Below are 24,571 nucleotides of genomic sequence, written 5' to 3' on the forward strand. Positions count from 1 at the left end.
ATCTTGTTTGTTTGCTTGGTGGTTGTTATGGGTTGTTCTGACTTGGTGGAGTGATTTGGAGTGGAAGTCTTGCATGAAGGGATGGAGAAGAAGGCTGGCAGGAGGACATGGGGGGTTGTCTTTAGTACTGTTGTCGTTGATACTGCAAACTGGTTGGCATATTGTTGTCTTTTGAGTTTTGACTGACTCACACTGTTCAACATTTTTCATTTTGACACAAAATACAATAGTGTTCATGCAATCTATATATATATATACACACACACACACATACCTGCCAAGAGAAGAGCAAACCAACCCTCCTGCCCTTTCCCTCTCACCTTATCTTCACACTGTACACTCCACTATATATATCTTTCAAATCTTACTTTCTTAATCAAAGTTTGTGTTTTCAGATTGCTTTCTTCTACTCCAACCATGCACACGTAATTTTTCTATCTATGTACCCAATAAAAATTTAACAAAAACAAAAACAAAAAAATTAATGTTGCTTTCACTTCACTGGCCTTCACTTCACCAAACTTTTAGGCCCAAAGGTACAAGAGCCCTGGCCCAGTTTTGGCCCAGACAAAAGTGCCAATTGCATGTTGTGACTGAGAATTCCACAATCGGAAGATGGTGGATTTTGAGTATAGCTTATAAAGGAGGGTAAACCTCTTATTGTCAACATGAGTTTTCAATAAAGAGTCAAGTCCAAACCTGTGATGCTAGACTTGGATCTTCATCCTATGTGGCGAATATCCATCACTTGTTAGTGACAACTAGGTCCTTCAATTATGAAGACAAGTCTTTAGCATAGAATGTTATAGAAATGTCAAGAAATTTAACAAAATTTTGATAAGTACATATACGTATCTTAAGTCCCTAAATTTGACCAAATACTGAGTTTATAGTTGATTTAGGGTTAAAGACTAGAATTTAGAATTTTGGTTTTAGGATTTAGTGATCGGGTATAGGATTTTAGGGTTTAGAATATATGTTTTAGGGTGTAGGATTGTTTAGTCAACTTTAGAGAAATTCTCTTATGCGGATGTAAAACATGGACCCTTGTTTCACCCGTTGATTTGCAATAATCCCCAATCTTCTTGATTGCAAAGCCTAGAAAGAAGTCTAGTAATGATGCGTGCTTCAAGGAACCACTTCCAATGACTTTGGATGATCAAGACCATGCCTTCGGATGAAGACCATGCCTTTGGGTGAAGCCACAACTTCCATGACCAACACTTGTATTGATTATTATTATCACTTTTAGTGACTTCGGGTGAAGACCATGTAGCGACTTCAATGCGAGGAAGCAAATCGTAATCTTGGTTAATGAGGCAACAACGGTCCATATTTTAGGTCCATATGAGAGAATTAATCTCTTGTCAACTTTAATCTCATATATATATATATATATATATATATATATATATATATATAAAATCTCTTATGCGGACACCCGCAAATTATATTAACTTACGCACCTCAATTTTATCATTGATTTGAAATATACGAGACACAAAACAGTGGACTCTATTTGTCATTTCACTTTTAAAAACACTTAAAAAGTGGAGTGCGCAAATTATTAAGTTGCGAATGTCCGCATTTGAGAATTTCTATATATATATATATATATTCTTGTCAATTTGTTACTTTATTTAGAAGGAGTCGACACTCCAAATGTCCTAATATAAACATAGAGTGAGCTTTCAGACAAAGTTTCGAGTTACGATTTCCTCATATAAAAGTACAAGAATATGATGTTATATATATATATATATATATAAACACAAAGAAGATCTCTCTCTGATGACTCAATATACCTATCAGATATAGCATATCTGTTAACATATATGCTATTGATAAAATTATCTGTCAATCAGAGCCATAAAAGAAGCAATGAGTAGTGAAGATATGATATGCACACATTATTTTTTTTTGAAATACCATAGAGAATTACATTTGTGGTTAGAATCAAACATTGGACATATATATGCATAACTTAACCGATTGCCAATCAAACCAACTCTATAGATGCACACATTGTTTGCATTGAAGAGGAGTAGGGAAGCCCATAGTATTCATGGTCTGAATATGATTAGATATTCATGGTATATGGTTCTTGCAAGTGGAATTAATATGGAGCAAATGAGACAGAGAACAGTCTCCAATAGTCCAATGACACAACTTCTCTCTCTCTCTCTCTATATATATATATATATAGAGAGAGAGAGAGAGAGGGCATTATTTGAACTAGGATTCCTTCGGATCGGCTGCAATATTTCATTGCCACAATGCCTCCCTAGATTACCCATATCTCTCCCCACTATTATATATATATATACACACACACACACATATGCACACATTGTTTGCATTGAAGAAGAGAAGGGAAGCCCATAGTATTCATGGTCTGAATATGATTAGATATTCATGGTATATGGTTCTTGCAAGTGGAATTAATATGGAGCATATGAGACAGAGAACAGTCTCCAATAGTCCAATGACACAACTTCTCTCTAGATATATGATATATATATATATAGTGAGGGAGGGCATTATTTGAACAAGGAATCCTTCGGATCGGCTGCAATATTTCATTGCCACAATGCCTCCCTAGATGACCCATATCTCTCCCCACTATTATATATATATATAATAATAGGTATTTGGTAAGCCTCTTACAATATTATTTTTACTAAAATTTTGTGCTGCAAAATATGATGCACCCATGCATATATATGGAAAATTTGAGAAACTAATCATGAATGATTACTATATATCTATCTATATCACATATTTTAATATTAACAGACCACAGTATACGACCAATAACACAATTTCCTCCAATTATGTTTAATTTTTATACTTGGAAAACAAAACAGTCATTTTATTTTATTTTATAATTTTCTAACATGAATAAATTAAAAATTCACAAAAAAAAGGAGTTGAGGGATGAGAGAGACTAACAAGCCGATTCTACACCCGAACCATTAGTTGGAGTGATAAAGATGGTATGTATAACCCTGATGAATAGGGTTCGAATCTCCCAATCCCGTTTGAAAACAAAAAAACCAAGATTCTAGTACTTTTAGGATACACGTCAATTTATCTTAGATTTATTAACACTAAATATGTGACAAAGCATATACTTTGTCACCTTCTCTAATTCTGTTAGCAAAGAACCACCACCGTTAGAAATTTTGTTTTGTTCTTTTGGTTGCAATTGCTATTGCTGATTAATATACGCAACCCACTTGCCCTAACTGTTATTTTGTTCAATCAAATTGTGAAGTGACAATATATGACCACGTAAACATATATATAGTGCAACCAAGCTAGCTAGCTACCTAACTAAGGCCTAAAAACATTATAGCTAAGTTCACTGTACATATACATGTACATACACACACACACACATATATATATATTCTAGCTTCTAGCTAGGGTGATTAGTCATTGAATCTAATGTAGAAGGGAAGGAAAATTTGACTCAAGCGGCCAAACTGGGTGGTTTTAATTTGGCCGGTTTGATAAAGACTATCCAAAGTGATTGAATGAGAGAGAGAGAAAAAAGACATGCCCATTTGTCTTTTGTTGTGTGTAAACTGTGTATAAGGTCATATAATTTTTTGTGTGTGTGTATGTAGAGAGAGAGAGAGAGAGATGGGGGGAGGTGGGACCCATTAGGGTGATAATGGAAGTAGCCTTCATCCTCTGTGGACTTGTTCCCTCCAATCCATATTCTCTGTTTTTGCAACCCTTCATGACCTTCCATCTCTTCAAGCTTCAATTTAATTGCTTTGCTATAACGAATAGGCAACTAAGTTAATTAAGCTTCTTTTGAACAAGGAGAAATTAATTATACATAGAAGATTATTGTAGATTAAGCTCTCATTTACCCTAGTTTTTGTGTGATCAAACCACAAAATTACTTGGCAACAACTCTAATTAAGACTCAAACTAGAGGGTTTACTTACATGGTTAAAGAAGAAAATAATATATATATATATGTCGGTCTCCTTCTATCTCTATTCGTTCCGTTTGAAAAGAGGAAGGAAACGAAATGATCTCTGGATTGATCAAAAGATCCTTTCAATTGGCAAAGATATTTAGTATGTTTAGTTGTTGTTTAACATGTATAACTAAAAAAAACGATATATGTGTATATATATGATAATGATTGATTAATAATTCATTGCATGCATTCAAAGTTCAAACCTCAATGTTCTTTATTAGGTAAAGCTTTCGGTGACTAATAACTAAATCAATCAAACATTCACAATGTTTGATGGATGTCTACTATTTTCTGACCAAGCTAGGACTTGTCATCTATAGATTCAACCCTCTTTTTTTGACAAATATAGTCACCCAAAAACATCAATCGCTATCTCAAAACTTAAACACAATTTTAAACATATTATTGGGTCAAACTAGCCGTTAAAACTAATGAAGTAGACTCTTAACTACCAAATTATATGAGAAGCTGGCTTCACTATTCTCGTCACCACACGCAATTTGCACCCTCGATTGTTTATCAAATCTAGCAATCTTGCTTCTTTTTTTTTTTGTCCTCTTCAAATTACTATTAAAAAAGGTTGTTGATTAGGGTTTTTGTAGCATCTACTCCAGTAGTGGGGTCAGAAGCATCTGTAGTGTCAAGTTTGATGGTACTGTGCGAACTAACGAGTCATGCTAGGGTTAAGTCTCTCGTCCCTAGGGATGTCAAACTATCAACAGTCGTCTATAATGTCAAGTTTGACGGTGTTGTGCGAGCTAATAGGTTGTGATGGGGTTAAGTCGCTTGTTCCCAGGGATGTCAAACTATCAACGGTCGATTTTTTGATATAAATTTAATCGATCAATCACTCGGTTTGACGGTTGGTTCGATTTGACAGGGTTTTTCCAAACTAGTAGCAAACATCTTTCTTAGGCTCAAACTAGTATGGGCTTAGGAAGACAAAGTCTTACGGGTGAATATGAAATGGTTCAAAACAGACAAAGTGTGTAGTGGATGAATTGTTACAGCTTTAATTACAAACTTAGTTACACTACATATGCTTGCTAACAAGTACTAACATAGCAAAACATCTTATGAATTATCGTTATGCTATTGGTCTTGGTAGATCACATGCCATAGTATGACCACTGAATATTTTATCCTTTCAACCAACTACCAATCCAAAACACTTGAAACCCAGCTTGTACACGTCATCTATCTGACATGTCAGATCAAGTCCTCCAGGAAGTTGCCACGTGGAAGAAAGCATGTGACAAATACAGAGCTTCCCGCCATTGCTCACGGGCTTCGATACCAAATGAAGCAATGAAGCATCACGACCGTAAAGAGCCCATGCCAGAACAATGGTAGGCTTTGACCCATTCAATTTTGCTGCATGCATGTCACGCAAATTCTAATTAACCCAAATATCACTATGAGTCTATGATGAATAGGTTCTATAGTGTATCTTAAACTCATATGAGTTTTTGTCAAATTGTTATCCTTCGATCGTTTGAGAGTGTGTTGTATTTTGACTTCTTGCAATAATTAAAGTGAAACGAGTTCCAAAACTGTGACGAGAGTAGTTGTGGTGACAAAACCTTTTTGGTGGGTCACTAAACATACTATGACGAGATGAGGATAAAAATTGATATTTTTAATTCCTTGATGAATTACGTTTTTCCAAAATTAGAAAAAAAAATCTTGTGTTTTGATGTCGAAAATGTGATCAATTGTATTACATTGGGAGTGGATGTAGCTCCTGCAGCTTTTCAAATTCACTGTGGTGTGATGGATTCCATAATCAACCGTTCAACCAAATACTTACATTTTTTTTTAATTCTCATGTTCATCATTGTAAGGACAAATGCAATGGTTTCTTATTTGCTGGACCAACAAAAATGTTAGCCCAATTTCACCTCTATTACAAAAAAAAATCAAGTCAAACAGTTATTTTAATACAGTCACATCAATAAAACACATATTTCAATACAACCACATCAACAAAACACAAATTTTTATACAATTTCTCTTCCCACCCAACATGGAGGCCAACAACATTTCATTTCTCCATATTATCCACAACAAAACTACACAAAAACATCAAATATCAATACATCCATATCAGCAAAACACTTATCCTAATACAATCACATAAGTAAAACACATTTTACAATACAGTCACATCAACAAAAAACAAGTCTTTGTATATCATATTATATTCTATGAAAAAAAGAGAACAATACACAGACATACATACCATAACTCCCGTTGCAACAGAAAGACAAAAAGTCGAAAACCTACGCCGTTTTGCAGTGCTTCGGACAGGCCCACGTGGCAGTCATGTCACTAGGTCCCACAGCCCACAGTCTCTCTCTCTGCTTTATGAATGGATGCATTCGATAGCTTCCCTCCCTGACCCATCCATCCCCACCTCTCTCTCTCAGTCTATCTCTCTCTCCCGGCAAGGCCAGTTGTGTCAGATTCCGGCCACCACCACCCCCAATTTATTTATTTATATAATTAATTTAGATTTGTACAATCAAATTCCATTCGTTCCTCTCCCTTTGCCCCAAGTGTTGTGCTGTGAAATACGTGAAAAAATTAGTCCGAATTAATCTGATTTATCTAATCCAATGGCGATGAATGGAGCATTATTATCGGAGATGCTGCAGTGTACGGACACGACTGTACTGGAGAGGCACCGGGCGCGCTTCAAATGGCAACAAGATCAGCACTTCCAACACCAACTGCAAGAGAATTTATTCGGCGAGTTGGGCGGAGTGTTTTCGGTGCCCAATTCGGTTCATGGTTTCCAGAATGGGTTTGACCCAGTACAGCTTAAGCCAGACCCGGGTATGGAAAACGGGTGGCCGGATTTGGCGGGGTTCGGGCCTTGTGGGTACGGGAATGGGCCGGCTTTTGACATCAATTATGGCATTTCAAGAACCGCTAGTTGTCCGCCGACGGTGGCAGAAGCTGCTGTGAAAGGCAGAGAGTCTGATTTGTCTGAAAAGATTACTTCTTTGGCTACCAAAGAGAATTCGAAGAAGAGAAAAGTAGATAAGGTGCAAAATACTAAGGTGGGTTTGTTTTGGTTTTTGTGATTTTTTTTGTTCTTGATCATGATTGATTCAACAATTTATGGTGCTCTGTTTTCTCTCTGTTTTGGTTTATTAATTGAAGCCTCTTTTGGGTAATTTCTAGGGTTTTGTTGGAGAAGATGATTCAAAAGAGAAAAGGATCAAAGGATTTGCAGAAGATGGAGAGTCCAAGATAACAGAGCAGAACTCCAACAACAACAACAACAAAAGCAGCAACAGCAACAGCAACAGCAACACCACCGCCATAAACAACAAGAACAGGAAAGAAAATTCTGTAGATACTTCAAAGGAGAATTCAAAAGTCTCTGATGTTCAAAAGCTTGATTACATCCATGTCCGGGCACGCCGCGGTCAAGCCACTGATAGCCACAGCTTAGCTGAAAGAGTGAGTCCTAAAATCAATTTCTATGTTTAAGCCTTTGAAGCTTCAATATCTAATACAAGTTCCATGTTTGTGCAGGTGAGGAGGGAAAAGATCAGTGAGAGAATGAAGTTCCTGCAAGATTTAGTCCCTGGTTGCAACAAAATCACAGGAAAAGCAGGAATGCTTGATGAAATTATCAATTATGTTCAGTCTCTTCAAAGACAAGTGGAGGTGATTATGATCTTCATGCTTTTCTATTCAACTGGTCTAAATATATATGTGATGGTCTTCTTATCCTTGTTTGATCCTTCTTTTATTCATAAACAGTTCTTGTCAATGAAACTAGCTGCAATTAATCCAAAACTTGACTTCAACACTGACAACTTGTTTGCCAAAGAGGTAAAGAAATTTTTTTCTCAAGTTTTGTGTGCATTTAAGTACTTTTTTTTTTTATAACGTGAAACCCATCTAATTGTTTGGTGTCAGCTGTCCATCGGACAACTGACTGGGTAAACCCGGGACATTTAAGTACACTTGTTTACCTTTACTCTTGGATTCTAATTACATCCGGTCTCTTTTGTCCATCAGCAGGTGTTTCCTGCTTCTACAGCTAATAATAGTATTCCTACAATTGGTATGTCAACAGACATGACCAATCCTGCTAATTTCATTCAGTTTAATCCAGTTCAACAACAATTGATTTCATCTTCCGGGATTGAAATGTCGATGATTAATCCTACTGATATCGGCCTAAGAAGAACAATTAGTTCTCCCATATCGCTCCCGGAGAGATTTCTTGATTCATCTTGCTTCACTGTAATTTCTTTTAACCCTGTATCTATTCTCTCCTTTTGTTCTTTCTTTTCTTGATGAGTTTGAAGATGTTTATGACATTGTTGATGCAGGCAACACCAACTTGGGATTCTGATTTACAAAATCTCTACAATGTGACTTTTGATCAAGGGAGATCATCCTTTACTTCTCAACCATTTACTGGTAAGATTGAAAGAACCAACAAGTCTTGTCAATCTTTCTTTCTTTTTACTATTGCTTTGATGAATTTCTGAAGGCTAGATGCCAAGCACAGTGGATTTCTCTCTGAATGATCAAAACCATTGATTTCCTTGGACCCCATAACAAGATACTATAATACTTCTACACTGTTAATCATGTTATCTCTTGACTTGCTTTCATTACAAAATGAAAAAAATGTCATGCTTTTGCATCATTAACACATAATGCTAAAGATGATATAGTTAATTTTGCAGGTCCCATTGAAGCTAGCAATCTCAAAATGGAGATCTGAATTGGGATATTATCAATCATTTGATTTCTCAGACAATTTACCCAGAAGACCAATCATCGGTCATTGATGAGATTCTTTTTTTTTTCCCTACTTTTTCTGAGTACATAGCATGTATATATATATATTTCAATATTTGTATGTATACTTTCAATATAGTATGAATAAGCTTTTATACTTAATTAGTATCAATGGCTTCTTTTACATAGCAGTACCACCCATTTTGAGCTCTAACACCAGTAGCTTGAATGAAAGGCTGATTGTGATGGTTACAGTTGAAAGGAGATGTCAGAATTAGTGGGAAACAGGAGTGCGAAGTGGATAAGGGGTGTGAGAATTATTGATAATTTCAGATGCTCGATTAGCTTTAGGGTTTAGGCCGCAAAGTTTTCGCAGCTGCCACTATCAATAATAAGGTGATGTAGGATTGGTGGCAAAAGTTTTTTTTTCCTTTTTTTTTTGATAAGCATCACAATATATATCGACAAAAGGGAGAACAAAAGTGTATCCCAATAGATGGCCTACAGAGATATTCTTAAAAGTGATATCGTAAATTTGATCGGGAGACTCATTTCGACCACAAAATGGCTTTTCGATCAACCGAACAATTGTGATATAAGTGACACGAAAACATACAAGAAAGAGTAATTGCCTGATCAATGTGTTGAGAATGACACATTGGCACAAGTTGTCCCTCTGCTGGGATAAAATTGAGTGACAACCTCAAGCAGTTGCAAGGAAAGACAACGGACCTGAGCCTACTTGTGGACCGTACCCACCTCTCTTTTGGGACAAGAAGATATATTTTGATTGAGACACCCATGATTCAACCCCAATTAATTGACATCCAACAATTGTATGATATGTGAGAGGGAGAGAGGACAAGAGTGTCTATTACTTCTGCATAATTGAATTTGATTTGTTAAGACAAATATCCCCTTTGGATTGGCAAAAGTAAATGTCTTGCACCTCTAAGATACGGCCACATTTTTGTGCTTAAGAATCAAATGACGACTACTCAAGAATAACAAATCCGTGCAGACCTGAAGCCCAAAGCGGATAATATCCTTGATGTGTCATAGTAAGATTTTCAACATGGTATCGAGACAAAAGACTTGGTCTAATTGGACACGGTCTTTTCCTATACAATTGTTGGACCTGACATAACCCAACCTACAAATGCAGAGTAGTATCAATACTAATATCCCACATTGAATTGACATAATCTAAACGAGTGGTATATAGATAGAGGTCTTGCACCTCTCACATACAGACATGTTTTCCGAGCTTAAGAACCAATGACGATGACCCAATAAAAACAATTCGTTAAATGTGTATGTACTTGAATTTCAAATCTCACTCACACTTTTTACCTATGCAAAACACATTCATATATACATATTAAAGCACTAAATCACAATATCTTTCTTATCCAATTTTTTATGAAGTTAGTGATGCATCAATGATTACCAAACCAATAACAACAGCCTTACTAGAATCCTCAGTATCTGCACCATAAAGGGTAATAGATGATTAAGGAAAAAAGAATGCCATGGAGGAGCAAAAGTACATTACCTAAAGATCTGATCAAAAAACAAAAACTTCAAACATTCTCAGTGTTCCTGAAAACTGCATATAAGACTGGAGTTATTGATGCTTGTGTCTGTATGAGAAAGAAAGAAGTCTTTCAGTGTTGGACAGTAGTGTTGGACAGTGGCCATAGAGCAGGACCACTAGGGAGACTCCCTTTCGGCCTTGAAAAGAAGTTAAAATAATGAATAGAAGAAAGTGGACCTGCCATCATCCCCAACAAAAGGCAAGATCTTGTTGATTCTCTGTGTTTTCTCAGTGACAGTGAAACATGCATGATATTTGCCTTCTCTTTCTTAGGCCCCCCCCCCCCCCCCCCCCCCCCCTTCTGCTCTTTTGTGCACTTCTATCTTCTTTTCTAGCAAATTTTTTGACCCTCTGCACCCTATCATTTTGAAGGGAATGGATTATATTAAAAAGCTAAAACCCACCAAGATTCCTTTTCCTTATAGTGTTTGTATTTTTACAGCATAGAATATCTGCTTGCGTATCTTGACAAAATAGACAATTCACCCCCCATAACTAGTTTGCTGTTAAAAGTCTCATACAGGAATCTTGTTCTTCTCATTCCTTCTCCGCGGTCCAGTAATTATGTTGCACAAAACACCAACAGACCTAGCACAAACCCATGAGCCGACCCGTGAGCACCGTGCGGGCTGACTATTGTTTGTAAATTGGCCCAATAGACCAGGACTAGTCCGGCCCAGCCCAGTAGAGCAAAATAGGCAACTGACAACCACTACTTATCAAAGAACTTCATTGGACAATAATCAGAAGTATTTGCCATGCACATAGTACAAATACACACATCCTCATTACATACATTATTAAGAAATATGTACATCCACATTACAACACACACTACACATTCTCAATACTCTATTGTAATACTTGCTCATCTATGTATCCTCAGAAACTACAAGTAATACACATCATATTATGATTCACTATAGATATAACTTTTATATATATATATATATATAGATATATAGATATGACTTGTACACCACCAGACTTTAAGGACTTCCAGCGGCTTGACAATTTTTTCTCCTCTTCATGTTAAAGTCTAGATGTACTGTATCAACGACTAGTTGTCTCCTGCTCCAGCTTCTGCAAAGTAATAAAACTATCTATTGTGAGCAAGGTCTCTTCCCTACTCTGCTATCAAATAATGCATGGAAACAAGGATTTGCAATAGTAAACCTTCTCAGGGACGATTACAACCGGTGATACTTTACAGTGTTTGAAGCAATACTCGCTCACGCTCCCCCGAAGAACACTGTAGGAAACTCAACAATTAGAGAGAGAGAGAGAGAGAGAGCAATGGAATGGGGAAAGTGAGGAGGAGGACAACCACCTTCTAACTATGCTTTTGCCTTTGCTACCCATCACAACAGCTGCAGGCAGTAACCTCTCTGCTTCCCAGCAAATTACTTTACCTGCATCCCCTTTCACTATCCGAGCCACCGTTGCACCCTAAAATGTTACCAATTTTATCAATAACAATGACGAAAACAAAATCCTCGACATTATTTACTCTGATTTTAGCACCATGATGCAACATTCAGGACTTCTGTCGAACAACTGGCGTGCAAATGATTATTGGGAACTAAAGGAAAAGCTTATACCACGCCTGCTTGGGCAGCCTCAAAAGAAAGCTTCTCCATGAGCGCCTGAGTAGCCAGGTAAAGCTCCTCATTCCTAACACCTAAACAAAACCCACAAAGACGTCAAACCCAACAAAGAAAAAAGAAGCAATCTTGATTGAATTGAAGACAAATGATGGACATACTAGAAACGGCATGGACAAGGTGGATGGTGTCAGTGGGCCTGCAGAGATGGATCAAGGCCCATTCAAATGCCTGCCTGCTGTTACGGTCATGATCAATTGCGATGAGAATGTCTCTGGGTATGTCTCTCCTTCTCAGTCCAGTATCCCTTTCAAGCTCTGGCTCTGTTACTGCAGATGGCAGATTTACTTCTCTCCAGGTAAACTCCTCTTCCACTATTACTGCCTCCATTTTCTTCTCTTTGTGTCTCTCCCTTCAATTTCCATAGCCTCCAAGGATTTCTCGGTATTTATGTTTTCTGGGGCGGTGGTTCGCTCGGTGGAGTAGGCGTGTTGTTCGACACTTGGAGTCCAGATGGCACCCGCCCAGAGAATTGCGTGAACGGAACTGTGCAAGTGTAATGCGACAAAAATAAGCCGGGCCTGATGTCAAATGCTTGTACTTAAATGTAGGGAATGACGTCTGGGCATAGGAATTAAACTTGGTGACAAGAAGGACGAGACTGAAGCCCGTGTGAAAAGTAATATGTTAAAATTACTGGGTTTAGGAGTTGAAATTGTAACCTCTAACATTTACAAAGAATTACCATAATCAACTTAACCATTCCAATCAAAACTTCTTCATTAAGTAGTCTCAATTCTCTCCATCATGAGCCCCAATGTGTTGTGTATAGCTGCTAAGCAGCACAAATTATCAATAGCCATTGCAGACTTCCATCAGTTCACGTTGTCTGGCTCTGATTTATGCTAATTGTCATCAACACCGAAATATGGAATTTCCACCCTCTGCAAAAGTGTGAAAAAGTGACGTTCAGTAAATTTGATACTTGGCATCAATACATACTAATGTCTTCTTCAATGACTGTACCGTACAGTATGGGTTTATTAAACTTTGGTTTGGGCTTTGTAATCATTGAAGTGGGCTTCAAATTTTGTTCCCTTCTGTTAATTTTTGTTTTCTGTTTGTCTTTTAGCTTGTTGAGGGCGTTCACTTTCTTCTAAGATGACATGATTAACCATAACAAAAAACAACAATACCGCGAGAAAGGACACCAAAAGAATTTGGCATGTCAATAACTCAACATCTAATATGAATCTAAACTCGGCCGAACTAGGCAAATTTTTTTTCACTTTCGATGAAATCAAACTCATGTTCACATCTAAACTCAGACCGTTAAACCCAATAAGTTTTTCACTTCCAATGAAATCAAACTCATGTTCACATCCGATAGAGATCTAAACTCGGACCTTCAAACTCGAAAAGTTTCACTCCCAATAGAATCAAACTCATGTTCACATTTGATAGAAATCTAAACTCGAATCACTAAAACCCGAGAAGTTTTTCACTTTCAATGGAATCAAACTCATGAATTTCAACCCCAATGAAATCAAACTTATGTTCACATCCGATAAGGGTCTAAACTCGGACCGTCTAACCCGAAAAGTTTTTCACTCCATATGGAATCAAACTTATTTTCATATTCGATATGAATCTAAACTTAAACAGTTAGCCCAAACCCGAGAAATTTTTCACTCCGATGAAATCAAAGTCATGACCATTTTATTCTATTCACAACTAAGTTATCCCCCACTAGCAATTCCTAATAAGTAAATACCCAAGTCTTTTCTATCAAAATAACAAAATAGAAAAAGGAAACTTCATTCATTGAAATACGGATACGCTTCTGAATCTGGAAGAATAATATTCACAGAATAAGCAATTTACTTCCAGAAAATCAAACAATCTTTTTCGCATACTCTGTGTTGTGAAATCAAATTGATTTTGTTTCCGCATATAAAGATAAAACCAAACAAATTGTCAATCAATCAAACAAACATTTAATCGAGAAAAAGTGAAGAAGAAAGGAAAAGAAAGAGAAGGTGCTCAGAATCTGTTAAGAATGGATGAGAGTGTTCGTCGTCACAAAAATGTCAGACTAACGAGATTCATAATATCTCATCATCATCACACCTTCTCTTTCTCTAATCTCTGCATCAAATTGTGCATATGTGTGTTTGTGTGCGTTAGTGCCTGTGAATTGAGAGCGAATCAGGTGTAAAGAGAGAGAGGACGACTGCGCTGGTTTGAAGACGACTACAATTAGGGTTTCACCGCGTTTTTATAGCGGACGGAGATTCCACCACGAAGGTTTTTCTTAATTCCCTCAAACGCCCACTTTTCTGCTCATATTTGTGTTTATACCCATCTACATTTGACTTTTACCTTTCATATCCTCCAAGATTAGGGGTGGTATATCTTTGTCCACTCTGGATGACTGAATTTGTCAAACTTTAATTAAATCAAGTTTGGACTTTGGACATAGATTATATGTCCAAAATTCGGGTCCAAATACAATATTTTTGTCCAGTTTAAAACCAAGTTATGATCCAAACATATAAATTTTGTTCGATTTACTTGTCCGGACCCTAACTTGAATTAAGTTACTATCTAATTTACTTGTTCGGATTTAAACCATTCCGGGTTTGATCAATTAAATATGTTTGAATCCAATCCAGATTAGGGTGATGAACACCCAAGTAAAGCAATGAAAAGGTCTTACAATCGGGCTCGAAGACTCAAGCTCAAAAGGGCACATACAGCTGGACCAAGCCATGCCAGCAGTGCAGGTCAACCAGAACAAATTAATGACGCAAATAATGGAGTCGATGAAGCTGATGGATTCACCTTGGCAGCAGGAGATCACGCTATGATGGATCAGTTGACAAAAGGAGCAAATTGAGGAGTATTGCATGGAGTAATTATTAGTCTATCATTATCTTGGAAAGTAGTATTAGGAGTTGCCTTTTATTTCTCTTGATGAACCAAGAGGGCTATTTAAGTCCCTCATTGTACGAGTCTATCTTTATGAATTAATCAAAACACCAAACAAGATTTCTATCTCAACAATTTAGTCTTCAAGCTAACTTTTGCAGTCACAAAGGTTTAGGTATTCATCATAGGGTCTCGACATATAAATATTTTGTAAACACGTGTTGTTGTCCGATCCAAAACCAACATTGAACCGATTATTTGCCACCCCTATCCTAAATATTAGAAAATTAGAAAAAGACTTGAGTTTTTTTATTTTTTTATTTTATGACAACGGTTTTCAATTTCACAATAGCATCTAACTTCATGAGACAATAAGTTTAACAACCAAAACTAATGTACACATCATCAACCTTAATATAATCATTTTCTAGGTATTTCCTTCACCAAATTCTCCTACTCCTGGCCATTGCTTGTCAAATTGAACAAAAGATAACTAAATTTGTACCTAATTATATGAGTTGAGCCAACCCTGCCTTCCATGGTTTCAGGATACTTGCATTTCCCAATTTCCCCTCTAATGGCTGCCTCAAAGGCTCAAACCCTTAAAAAAAAAGCCATAATAGTATTTAATCAATATGTTGTATCATAATTACAAAACAATAAATCATTTACCAATAATAAAATCAATGATTGGATTGTAATATTTAATATGGTAATAAAACTAACAAATGTTAATATTTCTAATAATTTTATTTGGTAAATGAGAAAAACACTATATGAGTTTATCCCTTAGACATTCAATATGGGTCTAAACTCAGTCATCAAGTTTGTGCACACAATCCTGTAATGTTGGAATATTCTAAATCAAGCTTGCAATGTTTCTATTTCAATTTTTTTTGGAGCCCAAATCTCTGTTTTGACTTATACTTTTGAGTAGCCTAAACCCAACTCAGTATTCACCCATTCTAAGTAATATTTCAATCACAAAATTAGAGTAAATTAATCATATTTTCAAAGGCTTGATTCTTGCTATTCAAGCACAATCTAATTGCCTCCACATTCCTTACATCACAATATATACTTACATATGTACATGAATTCTCTTATGCGGATACACACAACGTTATATTAACTTACGTATCTCAATCTCACCGTTGATTTGAAACATGTGGGACCCAAAGCAATGGTCGTCATTTGTCATTTCACTCATTTACACCCTCAAAAAATGTGCGTAAGTTAATACAACTAGCGAGTGTCCGCATATATAATATATATATATATATATGTATATGTATATGTACATGCTTATGTCTATTACATTGTCACTTCAATTGCCAGAAATCGGCTTCTGCAGATCACCAAACATTTGTTGACCTGCTGGCGGCTGCACAGGCATATATAAAACCAACAACCTTTGCTGTCATCCATCATTGTTCTTCTTCTTCTACCTTTGTCATAAAAAAATGTGCATACCAAGATCACAAGAATGTTATTGGTTGGGTAATAGTCATGCACACACACACACACACACACACACACACACACACATATATATATATATATATATGTGTGTGTGTGTGTGTGTGTGTGTGCGTGCATAAGTACATGCTTATGTCTATTAGATTGTCACTTCAACAGCAAGAAATCGGCTTCTGCAGATCACCAAACATTTGTTGACCTACTTTACTGCACATATAAAAACAACAACTTTGCTGTCATCCATCATTGTTCTTCTTCTACTACCTTTGCTTCAATTCATTCATTCTCATTCCATTTTTATTCGATCGAGGCAGAGGAGAAAAACAACAATGGTGCACACCAGTCTTGTTGGCAGGCCAATTTATATTTATGGTCATGTTGTTGTGCTCGTAACTCTCATTCTGGTTCAAGTTCTGTTTGATTCTTTCATGGCTTCTGTGAGTGCCATAGATGTGTCCACTGCGATCCTCGTTCGAGTCGATCAATCGGGGAGAGGAGATTTTAGGAAGATACAAGATGCCATTGATTCTGTTCCTTCACGTAACAATCAATTGTTCGTCATTTTGGTCAATCCAGGAACCTACAGAGAAAAGATTGTAGTTCCAGCTGACAAGCCATACATAACATTGACTGGAACAAAAACCTCCAGCACCATAATCACATGGAATGAGGGAGGAGACATATTTCAATCTCCCACAGTCACAATCTTTGCTTCCAATTTCGTCGGTCGACACCTTACAATTCAGGTACACAAATTTGATTTCTAATCAATCTTACATATCCTAGTGCTTTTTGTCCCAATTATTCTAAATGCTAAGTTGGGTGCGCACGATTTTATATGGATCATGTAAGGCTCACAATTTCACATAGATCATGTGCGTCCATCTTAGCGAGCACTTGAGATATCTAGGACAAAAAACGTTGGGATTCTTGACATTTTCGAATCATGATTAATTAATATTTTCTATAGAACACATTTGGAGCTGCTGGAAAAGCTGTGGCACTAAGAGTATCAGGAGACAGAGCTGCTTTTTATGGATGTAGAATTATATCTTATCAAGACACACTACTGGATGATGTTGGAACACACTACTACAGAAAATGTTACATAGAAGGAGCAACTGATTTCATATGTGGAAATGCTTTGTCCTTGTTTGATGTGAGCACAAAAACTACCCTCATTCAACTACTTAATTAGCTTAATTGGTTTAATTTTATTAACTTTATCCAATTTCTTCTTAGAAATGCCATATCCATTCAGTTTCGCGAGATTATGGATCCATTACTGCTCAGCATAGAGTTTCGGAGTCGGAAAATACAGGGTTTAGCTTTGTGGGTTGCAGGATTTCTGGTGTTGGACCTGTTTTCCTTGGAAGACCATGGGGTGCTTATGCAAGAGTGGTTTTTTCAGTAACTTATATCCCTAGTGTGATTGTTCCACAAGGTTGGGATAATTGGGGTGGAGACAAAACAAAGCAAAGGTACATAACATATATGATCTCACAATTCTCTAACCAGTAATGATAGGGATCCCAACAGTTGGTTTTCCAGTTATCCTAGTTACAGAGTTGCACGAACAGGATTTCATGTGGGACATGTAGAGCCCACGAATTCACTTGAATCATGTGCGTCCAACTGAGCGACTGGGATACCGAATACTGCAATCTTTATCATATTCGTTCTCTAATAATATGTTTTGGAAGGAGAGTTTGCAGTAATGGTTGGAGAAAGAAGGATTTGGGAGAATTTCAATAACAAAATCCTTCCTTTCACCAATCACCGCAAACTCTCCTTTAATAATAGCTTAGAATTCTCATTAGAAACTAATTCGCAAACTTTTTCTGTGGCAGTACTGCATATTTTGGAGAATATGATTGTTATGGTCCTGGAGCTGGTAGAACGGATAGGGTTCAATGGTCACAAGGCCTATCAGATGTCGATGCCACGCCATTCATGAGTAAGAATATGATAGAGGGAGGCAATTGGCTTCGGCCTATGCCGGCAAAATTTATAAGACGATCCAGTAAACTTATCGCTGCGAATGTTAATGGCAACTATTAGAAGAAAATTCTGAACAACGTAAATGTTTTCCAAGACTATGGATGGACTTTATAAGTTTTTCTTATAGACATACAAAGCTGTTGTGATAGCTACTGGAAGAAGTGCTATTTTGTGTTGGGTAGAGCCATTTTTTTTTAAACCGATGAACCACCTATCCTAATATGTTCTTCAGACAGTTGAGTAAAGTCCGCACCACGTTGATGATAAGTAAAATTGGACCAAATGCCATGCGGGTGAAAATGGGGCTCCTAACCCCTCCCCGAAGTGAGCCTAAAACCCACGAGACTATGAAAACCTCAGAGGAATACTCTCAACTGGTCTGAACTACTGAACTTAGCAACCAAAGCTCAGAAATATAATATAATCAGCTAAGCTATTATTCAGTGGTTGTGTAAAGTCAGCTATTCACAGGAAAAATTATTGAACTTCATTCACCAGCAATCACAAGACAGAGTTTAGAGGATTCTGTTAACAATTTTACCAAAAGAGTAAACCTTGCATCATCGGCAATAATGGCATGTTCAGACACACCTATTAAGCTAAAATGGCAACAAGGCAGACTAACAAAATCAGCACCAAAACACCAATCCAACAAGCCCAATTCCTTCTCTTTTCCATCTGTTTAGCATAGAAAAGTCCATTGGTTCCGCCATTGATGGAAGCCTTAGCATGATTCACATTCTCTTCAATGGTCTTAATCTCTTCACCTTGTGTATCCACAAGCACAGCCATGTCAAGGAAAACCTGATGCAGCTTTGTCAAGCTCCTCTGTATGTCCTTTAACGCCTCGTGCCGTTCTTTATTCTCCATAGCCAAATCCACCTTCCCTTCAAATAACTTCTCTTGCAACCCACTTCCTGAAATCATCATCTTCTCTATCACCTCCTCACTGGGTTCCTCCCCTGTAATACTGTAGTACCTCCTCTTCAGGCCTTCTATGTGTTCTTTCACAATCTGTTCTCTCAAGGACTGAAAATCATGCATCATTTCTCTCAATTTAACTCTCAATCCATTAGTCACCGAAATCCGGGTTCGATCAACAGGGGTTATTTCTTTGTAAGACTTACGATTAGCCAAATTAGACTGGTGGAGTGATTCCAGTCTTGATTTGATGTTCTTTGCTTTTTGAAGAATGGAGACCATGTCTGAATCAATTCTCTCCCTGATTCCTTTCAGAATTTTCGCACTGTGAGTGGACTTCGTGGATTCATTTAGGTCTTGAAGATCAAGGAGAAGGTTTGTGATGTCTTCCATGTCAGACTTTATTGGAGCCACTTCTTGGAAGAACAGAGAGAGGTTCTGTTCATTAGTTGGGTCAAGTTGGCCCATCTCAAGGTCTGCCTCTGTTTCTTGGTCTTTCATGGCGTGTTTCTTGAGCTCTACGTAACTCAGGAACGATTTTGTAATGAGATCATTCATCTTTGCCACGAATTTGTCAAGACCCAACTGAAAAAAAAACAGTAGATTTTGAATAATTAAGTAAAACAGAGTCCGACTGGAAGGAAAGATCCATGCTTTAGGGTTTAGGGAAGAAAAATAAAATTGCCCACAGTTTAATTTCACATAGAGCCAACAAATTTGGTTGAATCAACCAAAAAAATCATCTACACTTTCAATGTCAAGTTGGGTTCATTTTCTCTGCAACCAAACAGAAAAAAATCGTAGAACATTGCTCCCTAAATCGATAGTGTCACTCCTTTGTTTACATATATACTAAATCAAGAAATTACCAAAACAGAGTGGGGAAGAACAATAAAATCACCTTGAGAGAACGCTGAACCTGATAAGGAAGGAGGCTCACTGGTACAAGAATCTTTCTTCGCAGTTCACGCAAGAAAGTGAAGGGTGGGTTGAAGGGAAGTGAATCGGGAAAATATAAATGTAGATTATTTCCGTTACGTTTTCTCATGGTTTTAAATTTCAAAATTTAAATGGTTTCCCAAAACCAAAAGAACCGTTAACAGTGAAACGATGCCGTTTCCCCAGAGGTGATGTGCGTAGGGCACAAATTTGACCTAATTGCAGAGATGGATAACAATACCAATCCGAAAATGGAGAAGAGTCGGGTCCTGGTAATCGGAGCGACAGGAAGTCTGGGGCATGATTTGGTGCGTTACAGCCTCAAATACTCTCACCCAACTTTCGCTCTTGTTAGAGACTCGGCCTTCACTGATCCCTCCAAGCAGTACAAGCTACAGTCTCTGTCCACTGCTGGTGTCACTCTCCTCAAGGTATACTCTCTCCCATTGGATTCAGTCTATTGAAATTCTTTTTTGGTGTTAATTTTCTTTGATTTTGTCTCCATTTCGGAGTTCTAGGGTTCATTGCAAGATGAGGAGAGTCTGATCGAAGCACTGAAGCAAGTGGATGTTGTGATTTGTGCTATCCCCTCTAAACAGGTTCTTGAGCAGGAGCTGCTTATTAAAGTCATCAAAGAAGTTGGCTGCATCAAGGTTGTTTGCTTAATCTGTTCTTTCATTGTTGTTTTCGTGTTTGATCGTTCGGTTACAATTTGAAGCATGTGAAAAACTTTCTTGGAGGATAGAAATTCCCTTGTATGTTGGGGAACAAAGATTGTACATGCCATGAGAGAAACATAATTTCTGGCTAATTGTTCATTTGTTCCCAATCTCCGTGAAAATTGACTTTAAGGATCTACAAATATGATATTCACCTGTATTTTTAATTTATTTTTTTTATTTTGTCTGGCATATTCACCTGTAATTGATAGCTGCAAATATGAATTATTAGTAAGCATGAAGGAACTTTGTGCTCATCAGTTCAGAAACTATTGTATGTCTTCATATGTATTCCTGGCTTGATTCTTATTATTTGATCCAATGTGTTGGATCAAGATTGGGGAAGGATTTTCTTGGTCAAGTTGGAAAGCATGCACAAATCTTCATCCTTATTTATCATATATATTCTACAAATTATTATGGACTTGCCTTTGTTTTCTTAATTATTTGTTTTTATGCGATTGAGGATGGTCTCAAAATACTAGTGATGAGTCTACATATTTCGGATGTTTATGTTTCTACATCTAGTTCTTCCTGACTTCCCCCCTTTCTGAGGTTTTCAAAGGTCCTTGTGTGCACTAAAGCTGATGAGATATTATAGTTTTGTTGCATATAGTATCCATATGAACATATTTGTTACGCTTTATGTATGTTTTTGTGCAACCAAGTAGGTCGAGATGCTGGAAGGTTATAGTTCATTTCGGAAAACTGTTTCTGTCCAATAAGATAGACTTTCTTGGATTGTCACAGAGGTTCATTCCATCAGAATTTGGAGCTGATCCTGAGAAAACTCAGATATCTGACCTTGACTACAACTTCTACTCACGGAGAGTTGAGATTCGGCGTCTTGTGGAAGCCGCACACATTCCTTATACTTATATCTGTTGCAATTTATTTATGCGGTATTTGCTTCCATCACTGGTTCAACCAGGCCTAAAGACTCCTCCAAGGGACAAGGTCACGATCTTTGGAGATGGAAATACTAAAGGTCTGTTAGTACATATTCAGCCCATTCACACAATTGATTTTTGCGAAATAGAAAGGTATTGTCCTTCAAATCAGTGGATATTTCAGAATACCTTTGCTTTTCTTCTTTTATTGGCAGGTATCTTTGTGAAAGATAGCGATGTTGCTGCCTTCACTATCGCTGCAGTTGATGATCCGTGTGCATTGAATAAGGTCCTGTATTTACGGCCTCCAGGAAATATTTACTCATTGAATGAGCTAGTTGAGATTTGGGAGACCAAGATAGGAAAGAAACTTGAGAAGCTGTATGTATCAGAAGAGGAGCTTCTTACAAAAATCAAAGGTTTCAGTTGTTCATGTCATTTACCATCTATTATAACTTCTTACATATTTGCAATATCTTTTCAGAAAATCATTTAGCTCTAAAAAGAGTGCTGCTTTTGCAATACATGGAGTTCATGTTTAAAAATCAGTTTAGAAAATCCTAATTGATCATTCGTGATTTTCCAATTTAACATTTAAAACTTGAGAGTAACACATAGAAAATTGTGTAAATCACATAGAAAATAGTGCAATTATAGTGATTTGTATTTATTAATAAACATACATACTTACATACAATGATTTGGCATCTTTACTGGCTAATGAGAAGTTGTAGTTAATCTGTGCCTTTTAACATAGTGAGTGGTCATAGTCTATACCTGGAAAATGATTTATTTCCTACCCTCCCTTGACCTTTGTTAATCTGTGCTCGAGGTTGGTCGGGGCATCTTTATGAAGCCTGTAGATGCATAGTTCTAGAATGTACCCTGTTTTCCATGCAGAGAAGTAGGAAATCCCGAGAAACTCAGTTGCTTGGTGTTGAATACTCTAGATCTGGCCAATTATGTAGCAAATAAGTTTGCAATTTCAGTTTCTGGACCAATGAAACGAAAGAGGATGTGCATTTGGACGGTTGAATATTGGTCACTGATGAAGTATGGATTTATAATAGCAACTGAAAGTCATGAAGCTGCAATTAGAAAAGTTTATAAGCTTAGGAAGTCAAGATTTTTTGGGAAGGTCTCTATCAGTTGGTCTAGGAGTCCTATTCATACTTTTACTTTATGTTTTGTAAAACATTGAGAACAAATTATTTAACTTAGGGCGAGTGTGACATACTCTTCCATATTTTTCATATCTTTTATGCCATCAAAGCATGCTTTTTGGCAAATGCATAATTGCATACCAATCCTGAGGGTCTATATGGATTTCAAGTCTTGTCACTTACCAAGCTACTAGTTCTCCACCACCTCATCAGCCTGAGACTCACTAGAGAAAATTACATGCTTTGGAGAGCTCAGATCACCGCTTACCCTCATGGTTAGCAAATCTTCAGTTTCATTGGTGGAAGCAGTCCACGTCCACTGGTGGTCATCAGCAAACCCACTATATCGGATTCTGAAACTAAACCTCGCCCTCTTCTTCTGTTGAACGAAAAGAACCAGTTTATCTTGGAGTAGTATTGCTTTACCTTCATTAGGTGTATTAGTTTCGTTGAACAGTCAGTTTTTTGTGCCATTTGGATTTAACTATGAGGAAATTTTGCTTCTCCCTCCTAGTTTGTATTATGCAACTTAATATTCAATTCGCAACTCCACAAGGAAAATGGGAACCTCACCATTACTGATTACTTTCTGAAGTCCAAGTCCGTTGCTGACACTCTAATTGCTGCTTGTCAGCCACTAGCAGTTGATCTCAGTAACCACTCGCTCAGATCAAATGATTATGTGGCTATCTGGTCATGCACTAAATTGTGTACAGAGTAATGACTCTTCTCCTGATCTTGTCGTTTCCATGGTTACTGCTGCTTCCAAACTCACATTATCACTCACAATTCACTTCCTAGTATAACTCTGCCAGAAACAATCAAAACTGAAAAACACGAGAGCGTGAGATCATTGGTCCTTTGTTGTTTCCTGCTAACTCGATCAATAAAAGACACGAGTCAGTTGTCCAGATATCCAACCTTAAGATATCCTAACACGCCATTTGTATGTGTATTTATTTGTCTATTAATTTCATTTTTAATCTCTCTTTATTTTATTACCTTTTTACATTTCTTTAAACTGGTGTTGAAACGGATTGTAGAGATGATTTTTATATATTCCGTTTTCGTGAAGGGAGATCATACAAACTTCAATATCAAGTCTTCTGAAGGGGTGGAAGGGACGCAACTGTATCCCCACCTAAAATACACTTCAATCAGCGAGTTCCTGGATACACTGGTATAAAATGATCACTCTTGAATTCTTAACTTCTGAAAGTTAAACTGATCAGAATTTTACAAAGTAATTAGAGTATGAAATTATTTTTTGAGATGCCGTAGGGTTTAGCTACAGGGCGCTCTCTTAACTACTATTGAATTCTTTGCGCGAGATTGATGCAACGTGCAAAACTCTTAAGCAAATGTAATGTGTTTTTCTTGATAACCAACAACTTCTTGATGGATCTCTGGCTGATTGACTTATGTGATTAGTTACAGTTTTACAGAACTCTATATCTTGTTTGAAGATTGCTTGAAGACTCAAATGTGAGGAATATGTTTTGGAAATAGCCATGTGGTCCTTGGTTAGGTAAGGTGGGAGGACTGGATATGGTG

General features: G+C 37.1%; 5 protein-coding genes and 1 non-coding gene across 7 annotated transcripts; 3 read left to right on the forward strand and 3 right to left on the reverse strand.

The window, feature by feature from the left end:
• Positions 1 to 6,388: 6,388 nt before the first annotated feature.
• Positions 6,389 to 8,957, forward strand: LOC120001552 (transcription factor bHLH63-like). 2 transcript variants are annotated; one of them, XM_038849931.1, is made up of 7 exons: positions 6,389 to 7,065; positions 7,190 to 7,471; positions 7,547 to 7,681; positions 7,778 to 7,849; positions 8,039 to 8,266; positions 8,356 to 8,446; positions 8,719 to 8,957. In XM_038849931.1, exons 1-7 carry the CDS (start codon positions 6,619 to 6,621, stop codon positions 8,754 to 8,756), a joined length of 1,293 nt encoding a protein of 430 aa, XP_038705859.1. In that variant the 5' UTR covers positions 6,389 to 6,618; the 3' UTR covers positions 8,757 to 8,957. The 2 variants fall into 2 exon arrangements, with proteins under 2 accessions (XP_038705859.1, XP_038705860.1); XM_038849932.1 differs by having other exon boundaries at positions 8,042 to 8,266.
• Positions 8,958 to 11,391: 2,434 nt separating this feature from the next.
• Positions 11,392 to 12,627, reverse strand: LOC120002981 (universal stress protein PHOS32). Its single transcript, XM_038851866.1, has 5 exons — positions 12,136 to 12,627; positions 11,972 to 12,051; positions 11,701 to 11,819; positions 11,547 to 11,622; positions 11,392 to 11,453 (listed from the first exon to the last, which is right to left on the reverse strand). The coding sequence occupies exons 1-5, from the start codon at positions 12,362 to 12,364 to the stop codon at positions 11,424 to 11,426; spliced, it is 534 nt and encodes a 177-aa protein (XP_038707794.1). The 5' UTR covers positions 12,365 to 12,627; the 3' UTR covers positions 11,392 to 11,423.
• A 1,388-nt stretch (positions 12,628 to 14,015) lies between these two features.
• LOC120003187 lies at positions 14,016 to 14,103 on the reverse strand. The gene has a single exon (XR_005469307.1). It is a non-coding gene; the product is annotated as a small nucleolar RNA U30 (small nucleolar RNA).
• Positions 14,104 to 16,653: 2,550 nt separating this feature from the next.
• On the forward strand, positions 16,654 to 18,568 carry LOC120002772 (putative pectinesterase 11). The gene is made up of 4 exons (XM_038851582.1): positions 16,654 to 17,130; positions 17,355 to 17,543; positions 17,627 to 17,865; positions 18,235 to 18,568. Exons 1-4 carry the CDS (start codon positions 16,714 to 16,716, stop codon positions 18,443 to 18,445), a joined length of 1,056 nt encoding a protein of 351 aa, XP_038707510.1. The 5' UTR covers positions 16,654 to 16,713; the 3' UTR covers positions 18,446 to 18,568.
• Positions 18,569 to 18,856: 288 nt separating this feature from the next.
• LOC120001509 (syntaxin-112-like) lies at positions 18,857 to 20,354 on the reverse strand. Its single transcript, XM_038849878.1, has 2 exons — positions 20,208 to 20,354; positions 18,857 to 19,891 (listed from the first exon to the last, which is right to left on the reverse strand). Exons 1-2 carry the CDS (start codon positions 20,352 to 20,354, stop codon positions 18,980 to 18,982), a joined length of 1,059 nt encoding a protein of 352 aa, XP_038705806.1. The 3' UTR covers positions 18,857 to 18,979.
• Positions 20,355 to 20,404: 50 nt separating this feature from the next.
• On the forward strand, positions 20,405 to 24,469 carry LOC120002648 (probable pinoresinol-lariciresinol reductase 3). The gene is made up of 8 exons (XM_038851409.1): positions 20,405 to 20,676; positions 20,764 to 20,898; positions 21,715 to 21,952; positions 22,070 to 22,273; positions 22,339 to 22,390; positions 22,755 to 22,992; positions 23,532 to 23,710; positions 23,756 to 24,469. The coding sequence occupies exons 1-8, from the start codon at positions 20,437 to 20,439 to the stop codon at positions 24,201 to 24,203; spliced, it is 1,734 nt and encodes a 577-aa protein (XP_038707337.1). The 5' UTR covers positions 20,405 to 20,436; the 3' UTR covers positions 24,204 to 24,469.
• Positions 24,470 to 24,571: the final 102 nt, after the last annotated feature.

The sequence above is a fragment of the Tripterygium wilfordii genome, chromosome 7 (assembly GCF_013401445.1).
Source record: "Tripterygium wilfordii isolate XIE 37 chromosome 7, ASM1340144v1, whole genome shotgun sequence".
NCBI classification, from domain to species: Eukaryota; Viridiplantae; Streptophyta; class Magnoliopsida; order Celastrales; family Celastraceae; genus Tripterygium; species Tripterygium wilfordii.